A 19,839-nucleotide genomic window follows, 5' to 3' on the forward strand; every position below is an offset into this window, starting at 1 on the left:
GATCTTGGACATCACGGCCGAACAGGCTGAAAATCCTCTGATTCTGGTCACCAGCCGGTCAATCAGTTCACCTCGACTAAATTGCAGCAGTTCTTTAAGAAATGTGAACTGTTGCTTTCATATTGTTTGACCCATGAATGCTTTGTAATCAAAGACAGACCAGGGGACTGAGTATTGTTGTTTGTGTTTGTTATTGGCTTTAAGTTTTCCCTCATGTAGTGTTTGAATAGTTTTTATGTGCTCTATAAAACCAAAACAACCGTATTCCCATGATAAAAAAGGGGGCCAGGGGAAATAAAAGGCAAACTCTACAGTGTTCTCTACATCTCTCTGCCTTCAATATATTTTCTTTGTCGTCAGCATCTTTCATTTGAAACCTTTCACTAGATAAGATAAAGGGTATTCCCTCGAGATACATTCATTTTATTCTCAGACAACTCCTCTTTGTGTTATCACATCTCAATCTGTAGTTCAGACATGCTAAAAATATGCAGCGCTACATTTTGTACAACGGTAGAAACAGTGTGAACCCAAAGAAAACCGAGGCGCGCTCCTGTTTTGTTGAATTGATTTAAAGTCATTCATCATTAGATTTACAGAAGGGATGGAACTGTTAACTCTGTGATCTGATGAAATCTTGGAGGAGTATGGTAGAAACAGATTTTAACATTCTCACGTTACTGTTTTCAAGGTTTTAAAGGTCACATATTATGCCAAAGACCCTTAACCATGTTTTTTCAAAACTAATATGTGTCTCTCTACAAACCCTTTAATTATAATAATAATAATAATAATACATTTTATTTATAAGCGCCTTTCAAGACACACAAGGACACTGTACAACAATCAACATTTTAAAAACAGCGATCGATAAAAAGACAGCATACAATAAAGAAATGAAATGTAGGACAGTGTAATTTCAGTTTAAAATGTTAGAGTGAGTAGGAGGTCTTGAACAGATGGGTTTTGAGTCTGGATTTTAAGATGGGGAGCGAGTCAATGTTGCGAATGTCAGGTGGCAGAGAGTTCCAGAGCTGGGGAGCAGAGCAGCTGAAAGCTCTGCCCCCCATGGTGCTGAGGCGGGCAAAGGGTACGTTGAGGTGGATGGAGGAGGAGGATCTTAGGGAGCGGGCTGAAGTGGCGATGTGAAGGAGGTCAGACAGATATGGAGGGGTGAGGTTGTGGATGGCCTTGAAGGTGTACATGAGGAGTTTGAAGATGATTCTTTGCTTCACCGGGAGCCAGGGGAGTTGCTGTAGGATGGGGGTGATGTGATGGTATGAGGGGGTTTTGGTGACAATACGGGCAGCAGAGTTTTGAACCAGTTGGAGCTTATGGAGGGACTTATGAGGGAGGCCGAAGAGGAGAGAATTACAATAATCAATACGGGAGGTGACAAGGCTGTGGACAAGGATGGAGGCAGTATGGGGGGTGAGGGAGGGGCGGAGACGGTTGATGTTTCGTAAGTGGAAGTATGCAGACCGGGTAATGTTATTGATATGGTATTTGAATGATAGTGTGCTGTCGAGGATGACACCCAGACTCTTAACCTGAGGGGAAGGGGAAACTGAGGAGCTGTCAATAGTGAGGGAGAAACTGCCAACTTTGGATAATATGGATTTAGTGCCGACGAGAAGGATCTCGGTTTTATCACTGTTTCATTTAAGGAAGTTTGAGGAGAACCAGGATTTTATTTCAGATAAACAAAAAGTGAGGGAGGAGGGTGGAAGTGTGGAGTTTGGTTTACTGGAGAGGTAGAGCTGGGTGTCATCCGCGAAGCACTGTAAAAGTATATTGAATTTACGGAAAATATTGCCAAGGGGGAGAAGGTAGGTGATGAAGAGAAGGGGCCCCAGGACAGAGCCCTGGGGCACACCTGTAGTGACTGGGGAAGGCTCGGATTTGAAGGATTTGAGCTGTATGAACTGAGTGCGGCCTGAGAGATAAGAGTGGAACCAGGTAAGGGGGGTGTGAGTGATGCCAATGGAGGAGAGTCTACTGAGGAGGATGGGGTGTGAGATAGTGTCAAAGGCTGCACTCAGGTCAAGAAGGATGAGGATGGAAAGTAAGCCGGAGTCAGAAGCAATGAGGAGATCGTTGGTGATTTTTAGTAGAGCAGTTTCTGTACTGTGACGGGGGCGGAAACCGGACTGGAAGGGCTCATAGAGGCTATGTTGATTTAAGTGAGACTGTAGCTGGGTGGCGACTATTTTTTCCAGAATTTTGGAGATGTTAGAGTTAGAAATGGGGTGGAGGTTATTGAAGTTGTTAGGATCTGAACCAGGTTTTTTCAATATAGGAGTGACAGCTGAAGTTTTGAATAATGAAGGAACAATTCTAGTGGTGAGGGAGGCGTAGATGATGGCAGATATGAGAGGAAACAGAGAGGAGAGGCAAGATCTGACTAATTTATGAGGAAAGTCCATCCTTTCTGTCTTTCACCTGCTCCACTTTCCAGAAAATGTGTGCTCAAACAGGCCGTTTGGAGATTTTCCCTTCATGACATCACAAAGGGCAGTAACTCCTCCCCCAGGTGGGTGACACTCCCACAGCTAGGTGTTTGTTCTGCCCTCTGAGTCTGCCATCGCACCATAAACAAAAGGGCATGGAGCGAGAAAGCCCGAGCCACACAAGCCCTTCCAGAGAGCGGGCGTGGTCTTACAAAGCTCATTTACATATTTAAAGGTACAGACACAGAAACAGCCTGTTCTGAGCAGGGCTGAAATAGAGGGGTTTATAGGCATGATCAAATACAATGTCAGAGTGGATTTAGAACAAGACACTTCACAGACATGTTTTTGGGAGCTCTGAGACTTTTTTAATGTGGTTGAAAATTAGAATAATATGTGACCTTTAATATGTATGCAGGTTAGGGTTGATGGTTAACAAAGGAGAGGTTGTTGCCCTGCAGAACCTTTTTCAGTGATAGTTAACTAAAAACATTTAATGATACCTGACTCCACGTCATGCGTCCATGACTTGGAGTAGCCCTGTGATTGGCTGACGAACAATCCAATGACATCTGGTATCGGCTCCAGCCCCCCATGACTCCGAACGGGAAAAAGCTGTATCGATAACGGATGGATGGATGACGTGGAGTAAGATATTCCTATGTGACAAACCTTCAGCAATAATATAAGAAAATGAATTTAATATAAATTAATTCATCCAAATCTTTAGAATTTATTTTTTCACATAGTGTTCAGGGAATGTCAGAGATTTAAAGTGGTAGCTATCCTCTACAACTTTCTTGTAAAAGGATCCTCTTGATTCTTGAAAATTTTTCAGAACATCACAGGTGATGATGAACAGCTACTCGTACCTTTCTATGCAGCAGCAACAACAACAACAACAACAAGACACAAAACATTTAATGTCACCTGCCAGCTGCTTCAGGGATTGTGGACTCTTGGCTGTCAGCAAAAAGGGTCATCGTTTGTTGTTGAATGGTGCCAATGAATGTACCTCTCAGTCGCACGGCATGGGTTTTGAAATCATTTATGATGTATTCTGTCTTGAGTTGCTCCGTTTCTGAAACACTGACAAAGAAGCAGACGTGTTGTTTGTATATGTTTGTATATGTTTGACAAGAGTCTTTCCTCCCGGTCTGTGAGCTTCAGCATGTGATCGAGGAATAACCTTTATATAGTAAAGTATTATTTGATCTTTATTTTGTATTATTTTATTTACATTTGGTAAACACACAGATATATCCATGCTGTGTTACTGTATCATCCATAGAAAGGTTAAGATCTGCAGAATAGAAGCTAGAGAAAAAAGATGATCAATAAACAACAATGCTTTAGAGTCTGAACAACATGTTGCCTAGGTAACATTCTTGAAGCTTCTGCTCTTCACTGCACACAATCTTTGCAGGAACCATGTCCACCACAAACTCTAACTACAGAAAACAGCCTCGATAAGATGTTTGTTTTCTCCTTTTTCAGGTGTAATTGGTGTAATAAAGGCTTTAAGAAGTCAAGCCACCTGAAGCAGCATGTGCGCTCACACACAGGGGAGAAACCCTTCAGATGTCACCTCTGCGGAAGAGCCTTTGTATCAGCTGGGGTTCTAAAGTCTCACCTCAACACACACACAGGTGAGCTCACTTTATTCCATGGGAATTCTGAGAAATCTTCCAATATCTTTGTTATAAAGTAGGTCAGACAAATGCAAAACGATTCAATATATCCTGGTTAACTGTCAAAATTCTAAAAGCATTTCAAATCTTTAATAAGTTATTATACAGGGTGCAGTGGTTAGTTTGCGCGCCCCATGTACAGAGGCTGTGGTCCTCCAAGCGGGCAGCCCAGGTTCAAATCCGACCTGTGGCTCTTTTCCTGCATGTCATTTCCCACTCTCTCTCTCCCTGATTTCTGACTTTATCCACTGTCCTATCTCTCCAATAAAGGTATAAAAAGCCCCAAAATAAATCTTATAAACAAATAATTTATCCTACGTATTTGTAATATTTGTTATCCTTGATTAAAGATTGAGAACAGGATTAGAACATCATTTGATTTATGTAAGTAATTAAAAAACTAGAAGTACATTCAGGTCATGTTTATTAATTGTGCCTTGTTTAATTGACTATGAAAAATAACCAGTAAATAAGTTGTCAGTGAAAAGTTTGGAAAAGTTGTGAAGTTTTATATTGTTTTGGTTTAACTTTCTGAGGTAAAAAGTCCCAAAACAATAAAAGTGTAACCTGCAGACACCAGCTGAACCCGTTCATCTCTTCCTGACAGGAATGAAGCCTTATAAATGTAATGTTTGTGACGCCTCATTCACCACCAACGGCAGCCTGAACCGCCACATGATCATCCACATCAAGTCTTACAAATGCTCCATGTGTGACGAGAGCTTCAGGACCAGCCTGCTGTGTAAAAAGCATATGAGGAAGGTGCACGCTGTGGAGGAACAAAGTAAGAACGCCAACAACACCGCTTTGATGTGTCATTACGTTTTACTTCTTAGACACAGGGTCATTTAACCTGCATTTCATCTCCACAGTCAGGAAGGAGTTTGAACACTCTGTCATGTCTAGGCTATGAAAATGATTTGAAAATGAAGGCAAAAGGTAACTTTGGGCGTGCTAATTCCTGCTGTTAGGACAAGTTTATATTTTTACTCAAGTTTGAAATGTTTCCATTTACCCTCGTCTTCTTCTCAGTTTGAGCTGCCTAGTTTGAAGTCAAAGCCAAAGAAAAGGTACATTTATAATCCAAAACAATTCTCTCAGTTGTAGGTCTAGAGGCTGAAGACATTGAAGAAGACGATGAAGAGGAAGAGGACGGGGAGCAAAAGGCATCAAAGAGGAGGGGTTTGGAAATCATCACTTTCACTGAGGAGCAGGCAGCTGAGCTGGCCAAGGACCCCGGGGAGGAGGCCTCAGTGTCGGAGCGGATCCTCGCCCAGTCAGCAGCTGAGAGGGACCGAATCAGCGAGATTAAAGACAAGGCGGTGGAGCTGGAAACAGAACCCAAGTTTGCCAACTGCTGCAACTTCTGCCCAAAGAGCTTCAAGAAGCCCAGTGACCTCGTCAGGTACGAGTTGAGTCTATTTTTCTGTCTGCTTGGGGAAATGTCTGCTCGCCATGGCTACAATGGAAACATTGAATACACGTAAAACATTTCTTTACGATCCCTTAAAGTCTTTCTATGTAATTTTTCACACTTAAATGTAATATAAATCAAATATATCCTCTGAAAATAACTCTGTGAGTCATGACTGTCTACAATGGGTGTAACACCCGAGTCCCACTGTCTGTGATGTTTTCAGAGTTTTCAGAGTCCTATCTTCAGTTTGTTTACATCGCCGGGACGGCGGCTGACTCCTCCCCTCACGTATAAAAGTTGTTTAATTGAGGGACTAGAGAAAAGAAGAATAACATACTGTACTCACTGATTAACTGTGTTTCTAGATCACATTCATTTCAGGTAAATTTACATGCAGTGTGAAGATACGAGCATAATAAAGATCGCTAGCATTAGCATGCTAACACAACAATGCAGCGCGAGTTGTTTTGGTTTCATGCTGGTGCTCAAGGGCGACATCTGCTGGATCAAAAAATCACATATAAAGCCTTTAAAGGAAAATGTAAGTATTTTTACAAGGTCATTTGCACTAGCCACCTTCAGAGTAGGCCGTCTGATAAACAAGCATTGCCTCAGTCTTGAAGCACATTCATTACAGAGATTTGCACCAAGATTAGCATTTGTAGCTAACTGTATTAAAGAAGACATTTTTTAGTTTGTTAGACCTCCGTCCTTCTCTCTTAGCTCAGCCCAGTTGATCATGACGACGGTTAATGACAGTACAAAGTTGCAAATTGTCTGAAAGTCTTTTCAAAAACCTCAATTATAAAATACCTATGAACATTTTACTAGCTTACAATTAGCAAAACAACCTTGTTATGGTACCAGCTCAGTTAAGAAAAGTTTCTACAGCTTTAATGCTAACTTATACATTTGATGATGCAGGCCATTATTAAAATACATTATTAATAAACCAGTTAAATTGTGTTCCCAATCATGAATATAATTCATATGTTATTGATAAGATAACTTGGAATATGTAGTTTATCCAGAATGAATTCAGCAGTCATGCTTTCCTCTTGTTAGTTAAAATGTAGGTAACATTGTTAACCCATCGCTAAAGGGGAGAACTGCTAAAATAAGTTATTTAATCAATGTTTGACAGACTGCTTTAGAAGAAGCATCTCTATCTGCAGGCTGTTTGTGTGTTCGTTCTTGATTAAGAAGTAACTGGCAACAAAGCAGCTAGCTTCATTAGCTAATCCAGGGACATTCTCTCTTTACTTTCTTTTGGACATAGGGACATTCTTTTAAAATGATAAACGTCATGTGTTAATCAGTCTCCAGAGCTTTAGGTAACTGAGGCTGCCAAAGTGGAATCTAACACGACCAATTGTCTGAACAGAGCATGTAAAACATATTACTGTTTGTTAAGAAGTCTTCTAAATAGAGCAACGCAGCTATATATATATATATATATATATATATATATATATATAGATATAATGAGACTGCCAATCCTTTAATGTCTCTAAATCCAACACAGTCCCTTTCTCCCCTTTTTCTCCCCCATTTTTGCTGAATCGGATGTTCACTGTAATTGGCATAGACTAAATTCCTTGGTTTAGGGTAGGCATCCAAGTTCAATTTTATTTTAAGACTGTACGGTCGGGTTGGCTGTTGCTGCGTGTCGGAGTGTCCTTGGCAAGATACTGAACCCTTATTGCTCCTGTCAGCAAAACCAACGATGTGTGAGAGTGTGTGTGAATGTAAAGAAGTGTAAAGGCACCTTAACTGGCTGCCTCTGCTCACCCTCAGGGAGAATAGCTCTTAGCTTATGCTGAGGCTAATGGGGCAGCTGTGGCTCAGTTGGTAGAGTTGTCGTCTCTCAACCGGATGGTCGAGGGTTCGATCCCCAGCTCCTGCAGCAACAACTGTCAGCTGTCAGTGTGTGAATGGGTAGGTGTGACATGTGGTGTAAAAGCACTTTGAGTAGTCAGAAGACTATGAAGTCTCTCCCTTTACCATCCAAATAAATAAATGAAGCCTTTGACATCAGTGTATAAATGTGTGCAAATAAACAAATTACCGTACATGTATTTCATTTCCAGATGATCTGTCTGTCACTGCCTCCGTGAAAGCTATTTGTGTTTGCAAAGAGTTTTAATCATGTTTATGTCCGTTAATTATCCATATTAATGTAAACTCCTCAAAAAAAGTTTGGAAACATTATTTTGGTCAATTATTTCACCACTTTAATAATACTAATTGGTGTTGTATTTTATATCGTTGGAAAGCCTGATTAGTCACCTTTACAATGAGGTATAACTTGCAAGGAACGTGCATTCGTGTGAGTAGCGCCCTAAAAAAATGTGTGTGTGTGTGTGTGTGTGTGCGTCTGATTGGCACCAAATCGGCTATACTCGTGAGGACCGGCTGGTCATCGGTCAGGGCCGAGCAGGCTGAAACTGGATGGTTCCAGTCACATGTTGATCTATCGGTCCACCCTTAGTGAAGATAACGAGTTTAAAAATGTGTGGAGGCAGGCTTTGTCACTTTATCTTGTCATTCTCTGCATATACTGTCTCAATTCCCTGCATAGTTAACTTCATCATTCATTTTGTAGTTGTATATACCCCCTGTTTTTATTTTTATTTATCTTATCTATTCTGTTTAATGTGTATTTTAAGCTTACTTGTCTGTGCTGCTGCGACGCCCGAATTTCCCCTCTGGGGATCAATAAAGTATTATCCTATCCTATCCTAGAAAAGGTATAAATGTGTACATCTCCCTGGAAGCTTGTTATTAGAACTCTAAAGTTACAACCACATCCTCAAACTTTGTTCAGCTCAGACTTTTCTATTTCCTAAACAACTCCGATACTGGCCAGTGAGTCATACATAGGAATTAGGATTTCATTTTTGGAGTCCAGCTGTGTCTGCAACTTTCTTTGAAGCTTTTGTAACAACAGTATTCTGAACTAAAGGAATAAGAGATGAGAGCGCTCTCGGGGTAAACACAGAAACACATAGAAAAGGCTCTTTTGGACTCTTGATTCCGTTACTGCACACACACATACAAACAAACAAAGTATCGCTCACTGTCTTTCCCCCCGCTCTGAATCTCTCATATGTGTTTGTGATGTGTAACAATTACCCTGTGTCCCTCTGTTTCAATATTCAGGCACATTCGGATCCACACGGGCGAAAGACCATACAAGTGTGATGAGTGTGGGAAGAGCTTCACAGTGAAATCTACCCTCGACTGCCATGTGAAGACGCATACAGGTAATCCATGATCACATTATTCTCCATCTTTCATAAGGTTGAGGTTGAAGTAATTGCTGTTTACAAGGCGCCTACCGGTTTGTTACATTTCTGGAACATTGTGGCAGTTAAGACAAGACCATTTGAAACAAAACAGGATCTGCCTGAACCACACAGTTTAATGAACTCTTTAAGTTACACTTCTATAAAGGGTCACATAATATGCAAAATACAGTTTACCATGTTTCTCTAACACTAATATGTGTCCCTAGTCGCTCTACAAACCTCCCAATTATGAGAAAAGTCCTGCTCCACTTTATAGAAAATGTGTGCTTAAACAGGCCGTTTGGATATTTCCCTTCATGACATCACAAAGGGCAGTAACCCCTCTCCGAAGTGGGTGACACTCCCACAGCTAGGTGTTTGTTTTGCCCTCTGAGTCTGCCTTCTCAACGTAAACAATAGGGCATGGTGCAAGAAAGCACAAGCCACCTGAGCCCTTCTAGAGGGGGCGTGGTCAGACACAGCTCATTTACATTTAAAGCTACAGACACAGAAATAGCCTGTTCTGAGCAGGGCTGAAATAGAGGGGTTTATAGGCATGATCAAATACAGGATCAGAGTGGATTTAGAACAAGAAACTTTAGAGACATGTTTTGAGGAGCTCTGAGACTTATTTACACTTTTTGAAAAGGAGGAGAATATGTGACCTTTAATGAACAGTTTGACATTTTGGGGAATATCACTTTGTGTTGTTTCTTTTTGCCAAGAGTAAAATGAGAAGAGCTGTTCCATTTTCAAGTTTGTGCAGTAAATATAAAGCTACCACCAACAGCCAGTTAGCTAGCATTTAGCATTCAACACTTGAAACAGGGAAACAGTTAGCCTTGTTCATCCTTTCATGTGACATGATGAACAACACATTGTGTAGTTTCTGTTTTTATATGAGAGTCTGATGTCAGGAAGCTATTTAGCCTGTCACAGAGAACACACAACATTGCTTAAAATCCAACTGTGATTCAGCCTCTACTCATGTTCAGCTGACTGCAGCTAACACTCTCCTTCTCCTCGCAGGCCAAAAACTGTTCAGCTGTCACATGTGCACCACCTCCTTCTCTACAAAAGGCAGCTTAAAAGTGCACATGCGCCTCCACACCGGCTCCAAGCCCTTTAAATGTCCATTCTGTGAACTCCGCTTCAGGACGTCCGGCCACCGCAAAACACACATCCAGTGTCACCTCCGGCCGAACAGCGACAGAAACAAATCAAAGCGCTCTGCCTCTTCTGCTGGTCAGGCCAGTCAGGGCCATGAATCAGCGGCTGGACAGGGTGTGGCATCAGGCCAGGGGCAGCAGCATGTGGCTTCAGATGCTCTTCAACCTGTGGGACTCTTACAAACATCCAACTCTGACCCCAACATTTATCTCCCAGCCAGCCAGTTTGACCAGAATCTACTACAACAGGGACTAGTGGGAGGGGCCATCCTGCCTGCGTCCATGTCAGGTAAGATTTAGGGATACACAACTTACACAACCATAAAATCCCAAAACTACCACTTAAATAAACAGAACTGTATGATCACCAGAGAAAGGTCAATCTGACTTCAGTACACATGATGTGCTGTATATCATTTTCAAGTAATTGTAAAAAACAAAATCAAATGTATATCATATGATCAAGTTTAGCTCAAATCCCTCATCCACACGTTTGCTATACTGCTTGTCTCGTTGGGGGTAGCAAGGGTTGGAGCTGATCCTAGCTGAGAGTCAGGGTATATCCTGGACAGGTAGCCAGCTAATCACAGGGCAAACCATTAACACCTCATTCACACCTACAGGCTATTTCAGGTTTTGTAAATTTGATCAAATTAAAATGTTCACATAAAAGCCACACACATTTCCAAAATAAATCAGGTACTTGAAGCCAAGGCCGTCCATACCGATAAAGGGGAAACTTTCTGGGCAGTCAAATGGAGTTTAGCAAAAATATGGTCCATCCTAATTTTAAACAAAAATGACCGCATTTTATTTAAACCTAAATACTCACCATTAACTCTTTAAGTGAAAAAAAACACTAATTTTATTTACAGTTGATTTTTTTTAAATAATGTTACTGGTGTAAGGCCCAGAGGGAGTTAATGTTAGCCAGGAGGCTAGCGCAAACACTACTGATTGAATGTGCATACTTTAGTTTAAATCATGTCCTGTGATGGCCCATTATTTGGCCTTTCAGGTGCCCAGCCATTTTTGTGGGCGGGCCTACTTAAAGCCAAGCAGGATTTTGGATTTCAACAAAAAAGTTATGACATTGCAATTAATCAGAGACCCACCAAGGCAGTTCAGTAAGACTGTGGAACACTATAAGATGAGATAATTAGCATATTAACACATGTAGCGCAGAGCAGTGTGCCAAGAAACCAATCACTGCAGTTTGAGGAGATAAGTTGGAGAGGATGAAATGACCTGAAACGCTTAAATGAAGACACTAAATTTTATTATCCTAAAAAGTGTCTGTGCTCTGTTCTGCAAAAACCAATAACACATTTTATTAGCTTTGGGCTCTTACCCTGATGGCAACGTCATGCTGATGATAAATGCAGTGAGTTTATGGGGGTGAATGAAATACTGAAGGGATCATCATGCACACTGTTTATTTGTTATCAGTTGGAAGCATCAGCCCTGGTGCTCATAAATTCCCTCTCATTGACTAAAAGGCCAACACATGTAGGAGCATGTTTTTTTTTTGTTATAGCAAAAATCCACTTCTTGTGCGCTCCCGTTCCTCCAATCACAGGAAACCATTTGACAGTTTCAACACAAATCTGCTCTGTCAAGGCAGCAGAAATCCTCCCAAAAGCTGACAAACATTCACATTAAATTCTTGTATTCAGAACAGCTGCATTTTGAATGTGGATAAAACATCTAGGTGTCTAAAGGGTCTCTCTTTTTTACACCTTTAATAGGCTTTCACACATCCGGATTTTGCTCTGAGAGGTTTGTGAAGTGTGGATAAAATAGTTTGGTTCTGAATAGGCAAGAAATGACACTCAGCTTTGAAATGGAAAGAGGATTATCAGATAAATCAAATACATAATGTATATATGATAAGGTAGTTTTATGTCCATTTTGAATCAAGCTCTTTGAATAGCCATGGAGGGAAATAACAGTACCCTTTTAAGTTTTGATCAAACAGATTCAGGAAGATACTGGACTGTTGTCTTGGTGCTCTGGCTGTTACAGAGACTCTGTGCATTTTAAATGCAGAATTATGCACCTTTATCCTCCTATGCATCTAAGTTTAATGTGTTGACTGAAGTCTGACTCAATTCTGCAGCCATAAAATGACTTTGCACACAGCTCCAGGAGTTTCTAGTTTCTTACACTCTTACTCTGCTGTATTTCTGGTTGTTCTTTTTTTAAAAGGCAGAATGTGTGACATTTAACACATAAATACAGCAGAGATCCAGTACATCCTCTATAAATATCTCTCTGAGTCATGACTGTCTACAGTGAGTGAGAAGTGTGAGCCCGGCTGTCTGTGATGTTGTCTGAGCCGTGTTTACATGGACGGGACGGGATGACTCCTCTCCTTGTGTAGTGAGGGACTATAGATACTGTACTCACTGCTTATTTGAATGTCACTTAAGTGTTTTTAGATCACGATCTGAGCTAACTAAAGAGTGCTAGCATTAGCCTGATAACACAACAGTGCAGCTCGAAACAAGGACAATTCTGTCCCCCGCTTGTGCTTAGTGCTTAATTATGGTGCGTTCCAATTTGAAAACTCCCTTGTGCAAACGCGAGGAGTTGATGTGTGTCGCTGGAGGAGAGCGAAGGCTTCAGTATGGAGGAGGCATGGCCAAATAACAGTTTGTTTTGGTTTCATGCTGATGCTCAAATGCGACATCTACTGGATCAAAAAGTTTCAAATTCTTCCTTTAAAGAAAAAGTGTAGACTTGTCTAAAATTAAACCTCTCTAGAAGAAGTCTCTACTTTTACCATTTGGGAAGACATCATTTCCAGGTTTTTCTATGTTCTCTTTCTCTCTGTCTTTTTGTTTTGTGAAACTTACATAAACTATTGGTTTATGTAACCATAAACCCCTGTCTGTTTTTGAGAGACTTAATATGATCTTTGTGTCTCCAGGGTCATTCTTGTATTTGACCACAAAAAGCTATCTCTTTATTTTACACCAACACGCTATGAAACGTCACTTTATTCATGAAGCCTGTTGGCTCTCTACCTGCTCTTACCTTCGAACAGAGTGGAGTCATTATTTGAGACCTGAGAATAGAAATGTTGTGACTTTGTATTCCCCTGGAATGATCAGTTGAATAAGCTGAGCAGAAGGTTGTTTATAAAATGTTAGCACAGGTGGAGGCTGGAAAAAATAACTGCTTTCAGTTCCCTCTGCTGCTCCAAAGGTAAAGAAACATTTAGTACAAAATGGGATGAGTGCGAATATCAGATGTAAAATATCTAAATATGCATGTTTGCCTCTTTGTGTGTGCGTGTGCGTGTGTGTGTGTGTGTGTGTGTGTGTGCGTGTGTGTGTGTGTGTGTGTGTGTGTGTGTGTGTGTGTGTGTGTGTTTGTGTGTTTGTGTGTGTGTGTGTGTGTGTGTGTTTGTGTTTGTGTGTGTGCACTACAGCTGCAGGAGACCTGACTGTGTCTCTAACAGATGGTCTAACCACACTGGACGGCATCCACCTGCAGCTGACGCCTGCCAACCTGGTGTGCCCCAACGTCCAGATCTCTGGCATCGATACCAGCAACATCAACAACATCACACTCCAGGTAACACACACATCCTCCACGTCATCATAACACTGATCTAACGTTATTGAGATGTACAATACATAAACTTATTTTGGCAAGGAATCAAGTTCCCTGTAAGTGGAGCTGCCTTTTATTAATATGACAAACTGAAACTTATTTCTCATGAAATGCATTTGAAGCACCACTTAGAGAAGAAATGAGAAAAGGTGATGTCTATTTAACGGGCTTATTCCTTAATTACTTTATAAGTATGCACCATCATTGAGAAAATGACCAACCTAAATGTAGCATTAATATCAAGCAGCAATCTCCGGTCTGACAAAATGCAGCAAAAGCTGAAGTGCAAAATCCTGCTGTTCCTCGACCGTCTGCTTGAGGCTGGCTCCATGAAGCCTGGGAGTCACAGACACATGACAGGCGAAACAGATTTGACAGTACAACATGTTCACAGGCGGGTACAAAAAATGGAAAAAGTCGTATAAGTTATTGTCATGATGGGCACAGACCGGACAGGGGGACAATTTTATTTTGATGTAACTGCTCCGTTTATCGGATATGTGTTATCCATTGTTAGTCCCGTAGCTGACATCATTGACAGGTCGGCACGATGTAACGGTTTGTCATAAGGCTTAAAACCCGCCTCAGCTCCAGCTCTCAGCCTGTCGTTAGGTTGACTGAAAGTTAGGCTGAGACTGGATTTCCAACATGGCGGCTGCTGCCGATGAGCCTCCTGAGCCCCCTGCAGTTACAGATAGCGGACGTCACTCAGGCTTCCTCAGTCCATCAATATTTACAGTCTATGGCAGTGATACTCAACCCGAGGCTCTCGAGCACCATGTGGCTCATTTGGGACTAGTTGTGGCTCTTTTAGGTCCTACTTGGAGAAAAAAAATAATTATTTAAAAAAGGGAAACATTGTCAGCAGAAATGATTCTTTGCATATCATGTCACTGTGTTTCCCACACACTTTAGGAAAGAAAGAGGCTTACAGAAATATTTTTTTGGTCAATGTGGCTCTTCAGGCTAACAAGGCTGAGTACCACTGGTGTATGGTTACTGGTAATACATACAAAATCTGAAACTCTGCAGTTGTAAATGGATGATAGGCCATTCAAGTAAGGTTTATATAAAGAGACATAAAATATTGGGTATTAAAGTGTTTAATGGTTTAATATTTCTGTTATATAAGCCTTATCTGCTGTGGTCATTCATAATGTAGGATTGTAGTAAACATATAAAAAACTTTCTTATGTCCTCATCTTTTCTCTGCTCAACATTTCTAATAATACAAAATAAACTTTGTTTATTAAGTTAAAGTGGAGCAGTGGTGTAGACTTGTTGTTTACACTTTGAAGTGAAAAGCTCTGTGAACATTCAAATTATGAGAACACACCAAACCATTACACTGTTGCTGCTATTTAAAGGGGCTATATGTAACTTTCAAAAATACTGCGTTTGTAGTGACACCGCATGGCCGTTAGGCGAACTGCACCAGTAACCTGTTGCTCGCTCTCCCTCGCATGCTCGTCATACGTGCTCGTACGTACACAAACGAGCATCGTCATCGGCCGCGAAACACTGGATATTTACCGTCATAATGTTTACAGAGGAGGTAAGTGGTCATACACATGTGAACGTCTGTGAAGGAGTCTGTGTGTCTGTATTCATTCTCCATCCTACAAACGACAGTCTCTGCAGGCACTGGCTGAGAGCAGGAGTGTGTGATGAGTTTGTCTACCTTTGAGAGCTCCTAGAGCGGATAGAAGTGTGTGGAAAACGACCTCTGGCGATGGAGGTGAAGACCGGGAGTGTGTGACGAGTTTGTACTGTTGATCTCTGTAAGCAGAGCGGAGTGAGGAGGACATTGAGAACAAGCATAAAATGTCACTTCCTGGAGCTTTCGCAGAAAATACAACCCGGGGAAACTTTTTATACAGGCAACACAGATAGACAGTGAACATCTACTGTTTCACATCAGTTAACCGTTCGCTTATTAATGGGAAATAAAAAAGGATTTATACATGTAAAAAGTTACATATAGCCCCTTTAATGAACCCAATATCAGGAAGTTATTCAGTTTGTTTTTTGTGACTTGTTTGTTAATACTTTAGCCTTTTCAGACAAAATCCTTCATCTTCATCAGTTAATCGAGCGGTTGAAGCAGTCGACTTTTTAATTCTTCCCGCGGTGTATTATCATCTCATCCGAATCATTTCACTCAATTACTTCCACTGATTAAAAATGTGCTAAATATTCGGAGTCGAGTTGATTCATCATCAGCTTCATTTTCTGTTGGAGTGTAATGTTAATAAAGTGCTTCTGAGAGACACATTTCAATTACCACCTGTTCATAGAAAAGCACCCTGTCAACACTGTCCTGCAATCAATCGATTTGTTTCTAAATGTGAGATAAAGTGTGTCACTGTTTGTGATAATGATGGTTTGTTCATGGCATCATGTGGTGCCAGCTCTACAACTGTAGACGGGGTGTTTGTTTTTGTCAGCTTGTAAGTGTGTTTGTATCAAACCAAACGAAGAAGTCTACTGGAGGAGAAAGAGCACCAGAACGAGACTGAACAGAGCTGCTTCATGGGAAGCCCGTGATGAGTTTAGTTCAATCAGCTATAAAAATAACAAATGAAAATGTTTTCTCTAATCTGCACAGTGTCGGATGAAGCTCATCCAATTCTCACATGCTTGATCAATAGATTAATCCTGGAATTTGTTCTGATTTTGTTCAACCAAAAGCATTCAGTGTCTTCAGAATCATTTTGTACAACCACATGTAAGAATATATTAGGAGTAGCCTGCATCATTTTTGATTCGTTTTTGGTAGAGTTTAAATACAGAAACTCTAAGAATTGACAGAATATCATTGGCAATGAATAACTACACACTGAAAGCAACACAACTTTTACATTTGTTCATTCATACAAATGTCATCTGACTTCTTTGACTGAAATGTAGTCCATGGATTTGAAGTTGTCAAAAAGCGTAATAATGTGGAATATATTGCATTTTGCTTCATGATCCTGAAATGTTTTCCAGAAAGAAACCGTCACTCCTACGGCTGTGGCTGTGCCCCAAAACATTTCTAAAAAATACCACCCCCTTCTTCCTCAGCGAAAACACATTTAATCTATCTTGTAAATTATTCAATGCATTTAAAGGGATTTTATTGGTATGGGACACATCGGTTTACCATTCCAAATCAAGAGTGAAATAAAAACACAAAAATGAAGTACAGTGAGTGATTAACAGAGAATAAGAAGCAGAGCTGTGCCAGGTCGCATACATACATATAATGTGTCATGTTTGACCTAAAGATACAAATTGAAAATTGTAAATGTACTTAAAATTTAAACAAGTTAAGAAAACATACAATAACAAAAGAAACGTTTTTAAACAAGAATGTATAAATGTAGGCTTTCTTGGTTTAAAGGTGAATTTATAAAACTGTGATCTTTGTGTATTTATAGTGTTCCCCGTGTACAGAGATGAGCAGTGCAAATAAGGAATACACAGATGGTTCATGAGAAGTATCTTTTGATTTCTCTCACAGATTGACCCAGCGCTCCTGCAGCAGACATTACAACAAGGCGGCCTCCTCTCTCAACCCCTAAGTGTTGATACTGGTCTCGTCTCCAACTCTGGCAGCCAGCTCATGTCCTCCTCTGACCCCTCGGTATCTGCAAATGTTGTGCTCCACCCACTGACCAGCCTGGCCCTGCAGCCCTCCTCCATTAACCCTGCTCAGGTCACAATGGCCGGTCTCTCTGAGCAGGATGCTTCAGGTACATATGTGATGACTTTAGAGATAACTGACTAAGCCCTCTTTAAAATCACATGACACGGATAGCTAAAGTGTGTTTTTTCTTTGGATCCTACAGGTTCTCAGGATCTAAGCCATGTGATGAGCAGCTCGGGGCTGGTAGCTGGAGGCGCCAGTGGTCAGGAGATCACGCTGACCATCAACAATTCCAGCCTGTCTCAAGCCCTCGCCTCGGCGTCGTGTGCCAGCGGTGCTGCAGGAAACCCTCAGGAGATCACCCTCACCATATCAGGTCAGGACAACTTTATACAATGCAGGTCAAGCAAGACAGTGGTGGAATGTAATAATTCACCACTTTTGCCTCTGATGTCATACTGGGGGACGACACTGTTATCCTATAGGGCTCAACAGTGTGGCTGCTCAAGTAAAAATCCCATTCATTTTCTCCACAGCTGATTTGATTATAAGCGATAATGTCGTAACCATCCAAGGTAGACTTACCACGAGTGTGTGTGAAACGATGGTTTATGCTCCTGTGGAAGACACAAGTTCATATGAGTTCAACCTCATTTAAAGAAAAACATGGTTTATTTGAGATTTAGGGAAAAGAACTACACTGCACGATCGTAGAGTGTCAAAGCAACATCTCTGATTGGTGGAGCTTTCGCTGTTACCATGGCAATGTTTCCCGCCCCTCTGCACCGAATGCGAACAGATAGTTTTGATAGCAGGCTAGCGAGTTAGTTAGCTAACATCAAATGTACTAAAAACTTTATTATGCTGCAGTAAATGTAATTTATATTTTCCACAACACAAACTACAAGATATTACAACACTTGTGTTACCGGAGTAAACACTGTAACAACGACAAAAGTTAAAATTTAAGAAGACGCGATGTCATTCGCAATAGATTGTGGGAGAGGTAGTTTCTTGACTCTGGACTCTGTTACTCCTATTCACCTTGAATATTGTATACAGTTGAAGATGAAGTATTTTTGTTGGTACTATGGGGGTATTTCTTAAAACGAAAGCAAAGTACTAAAGTAGCCAAGCACTTCTTTTGACCACAGCAAACACAGAGCATCACGCTGTGGACCTTAACCTTGTCTTGTCCCGACTACAGAACCAATCAAAGAATAACAAATGGATAAGAAAACATCCCTGTAGGATCCAAAACACCTTTATTGATTTTCCTCATGCAGGCAAGCATGTTTGCAGGAAGAAAGAAAAGAAAACTGACACACTAATAACTCATAACCCTTTCTTACATTCTGAAGCCCCTACACAAAACAAGATCAAAAGCTTCAGTATCAGAGCTCATGAGTGATGCACCTTCTTTACCAACCAATATTTTGGTCCTATATAGAAGCTCAGGATATATGAGTATCAGCTGTGTTGATGTAGTTAGTGTCTGAGCCCGTTTGAGACATCATAGATCATCTCATGCTGCGTGACTGGAGCACAGAGATTCTTCCCGGCACTACTCAGCCTTCCTCCATTTAGCATTCTGCTGTATTTATTGTTCTTTCCTTTAGACCAGGGTTATTGCAAGTTATTATTATGTAACGCCTTATGTTTTGTTTTTCTTAATCTTCAAGCTGCACCAAGACATTCAGTTTGTAGGTTTTTTTTCAGTTTATTGATTTTTTTTTTCCATAAACTGGATGCAGTCGTGAAGACATGGAGATAAATCATAGTGAAGGGGTTCCAAACAAAATGTCCAAAGTAATTTAGAGTCTCTTTCATTTTATCTATATTGCTGTACCTTCTTTCAGAGGTGCACACAAGACTTTCCCTCCTCAAATAAGCCACACTATTTGACTTCGTATTCCTTACAGCCAAACAACCAAAGCTTAGAAAGGGAACACGTGTAAAAAGTAGAGCTAAATGTTTCTGATTGTGGAGTAATTGCTTTTTTCGCAGGTCAGGATCTGCTTGCCCAACATAGCCACCCAAATGGTGCTGAGATCAACGGCAGCATCAGGCTGGCATCTCCACTCAACAGCCAGCCCACTAACGCTACCCTGACCATCACAAATGACCACCTCCTACCTCAGAGCCCCAACAACACTGGAATGGCAGGTAAGGACGAGTAACACCGCGTGTGTTTTAGTATCTATGTGTGACTGGAAAGGAATGTTCTCAGTGTTGTGTTGAACAGAATACCAAAAGGATAATGCAATCGTGTTCAGTCCCTGAAGCAGATATTATGTCTTGTCCTTATGTGAGACAGTGAAAGTGATTTTGTGGCCTTTGTTTTTTAATCAAAACCCTGCTCAGCGTGTGGAAATCTCATCTGCAATGTACTTGTCTTGAAGTCAAAATGCCACAGCAAGTTCCAAATTGGCATCGCAATTTATAGTGTCGCAGTGCCACCTCATCATCGAAACTTTAATAGAGAGTGTTAATGAAACTGTTAGCGATGTGTTATGTTTATCCATTTTTTTTACCTCTATCCCTGTCTCTTACCGTAATTCATGACCAGC

At 40.9% G+C, this 19,839-nt stretch overlaps 1 protein-coding gene across 1 annotated transcript in view; it reads left to right on the forward strand.

Moving 5' to 3' along the window:
• Positions 1-19,839, forward strand: part of LOC132984342 (zinc finger protein 236-like) — a 64,865-nt gene that overhangs the window by 25,590 nt on the left and 19,436 nt on the right. The window contains exons 18-26 of the mRNA XM_061051140.1: positions 3,948-4,099; positions 4,749-4,925; positions 5,243-5,546; positions 8,721-8,824; positions 9,878-10,306; positions 13,454-13,599; positions 17,144-17,375; positions 17,472-17,645; positions 19,277-19,435. Of these exons, the coding sequence (XP_060907123.1) occupies positions 3,948-4,099; positions 4,749-4,925; positions 5,243-5,546; positions 8,721-8,824; positions 9,878-10,306; positions 13,454-13,599; positions 17,144-17,375; positions 17,472-17,645; positions 19,277-19,435 (1,877 nt within the window). The remainder of the gene's footprint in view (positions 1-3,947; positions 4,100-4,748; positions 4,926-5,242; positions 5,547-8,720; positions 8,825-9,877; positions 10,307-13,453; positions 13,600-17,143; positions 17,376-17,471; positions 17,646-19,276; positions 19,436-19,839) is intronic.

The sequence above is a fragment of the Labrus mixtus genome, chromosome 11, assembly GCF_963584025.1.
Source record: "Labrus mixtus chromosome 11, fLabMix1.1, whole genome shotgun sequence".
Classification (NCBI taxonomy): Eukaryota; Metazoa; Chordata; class Actinopteri; order Labriformes; family Labridae; genus Labrus; species Labrus mixtus.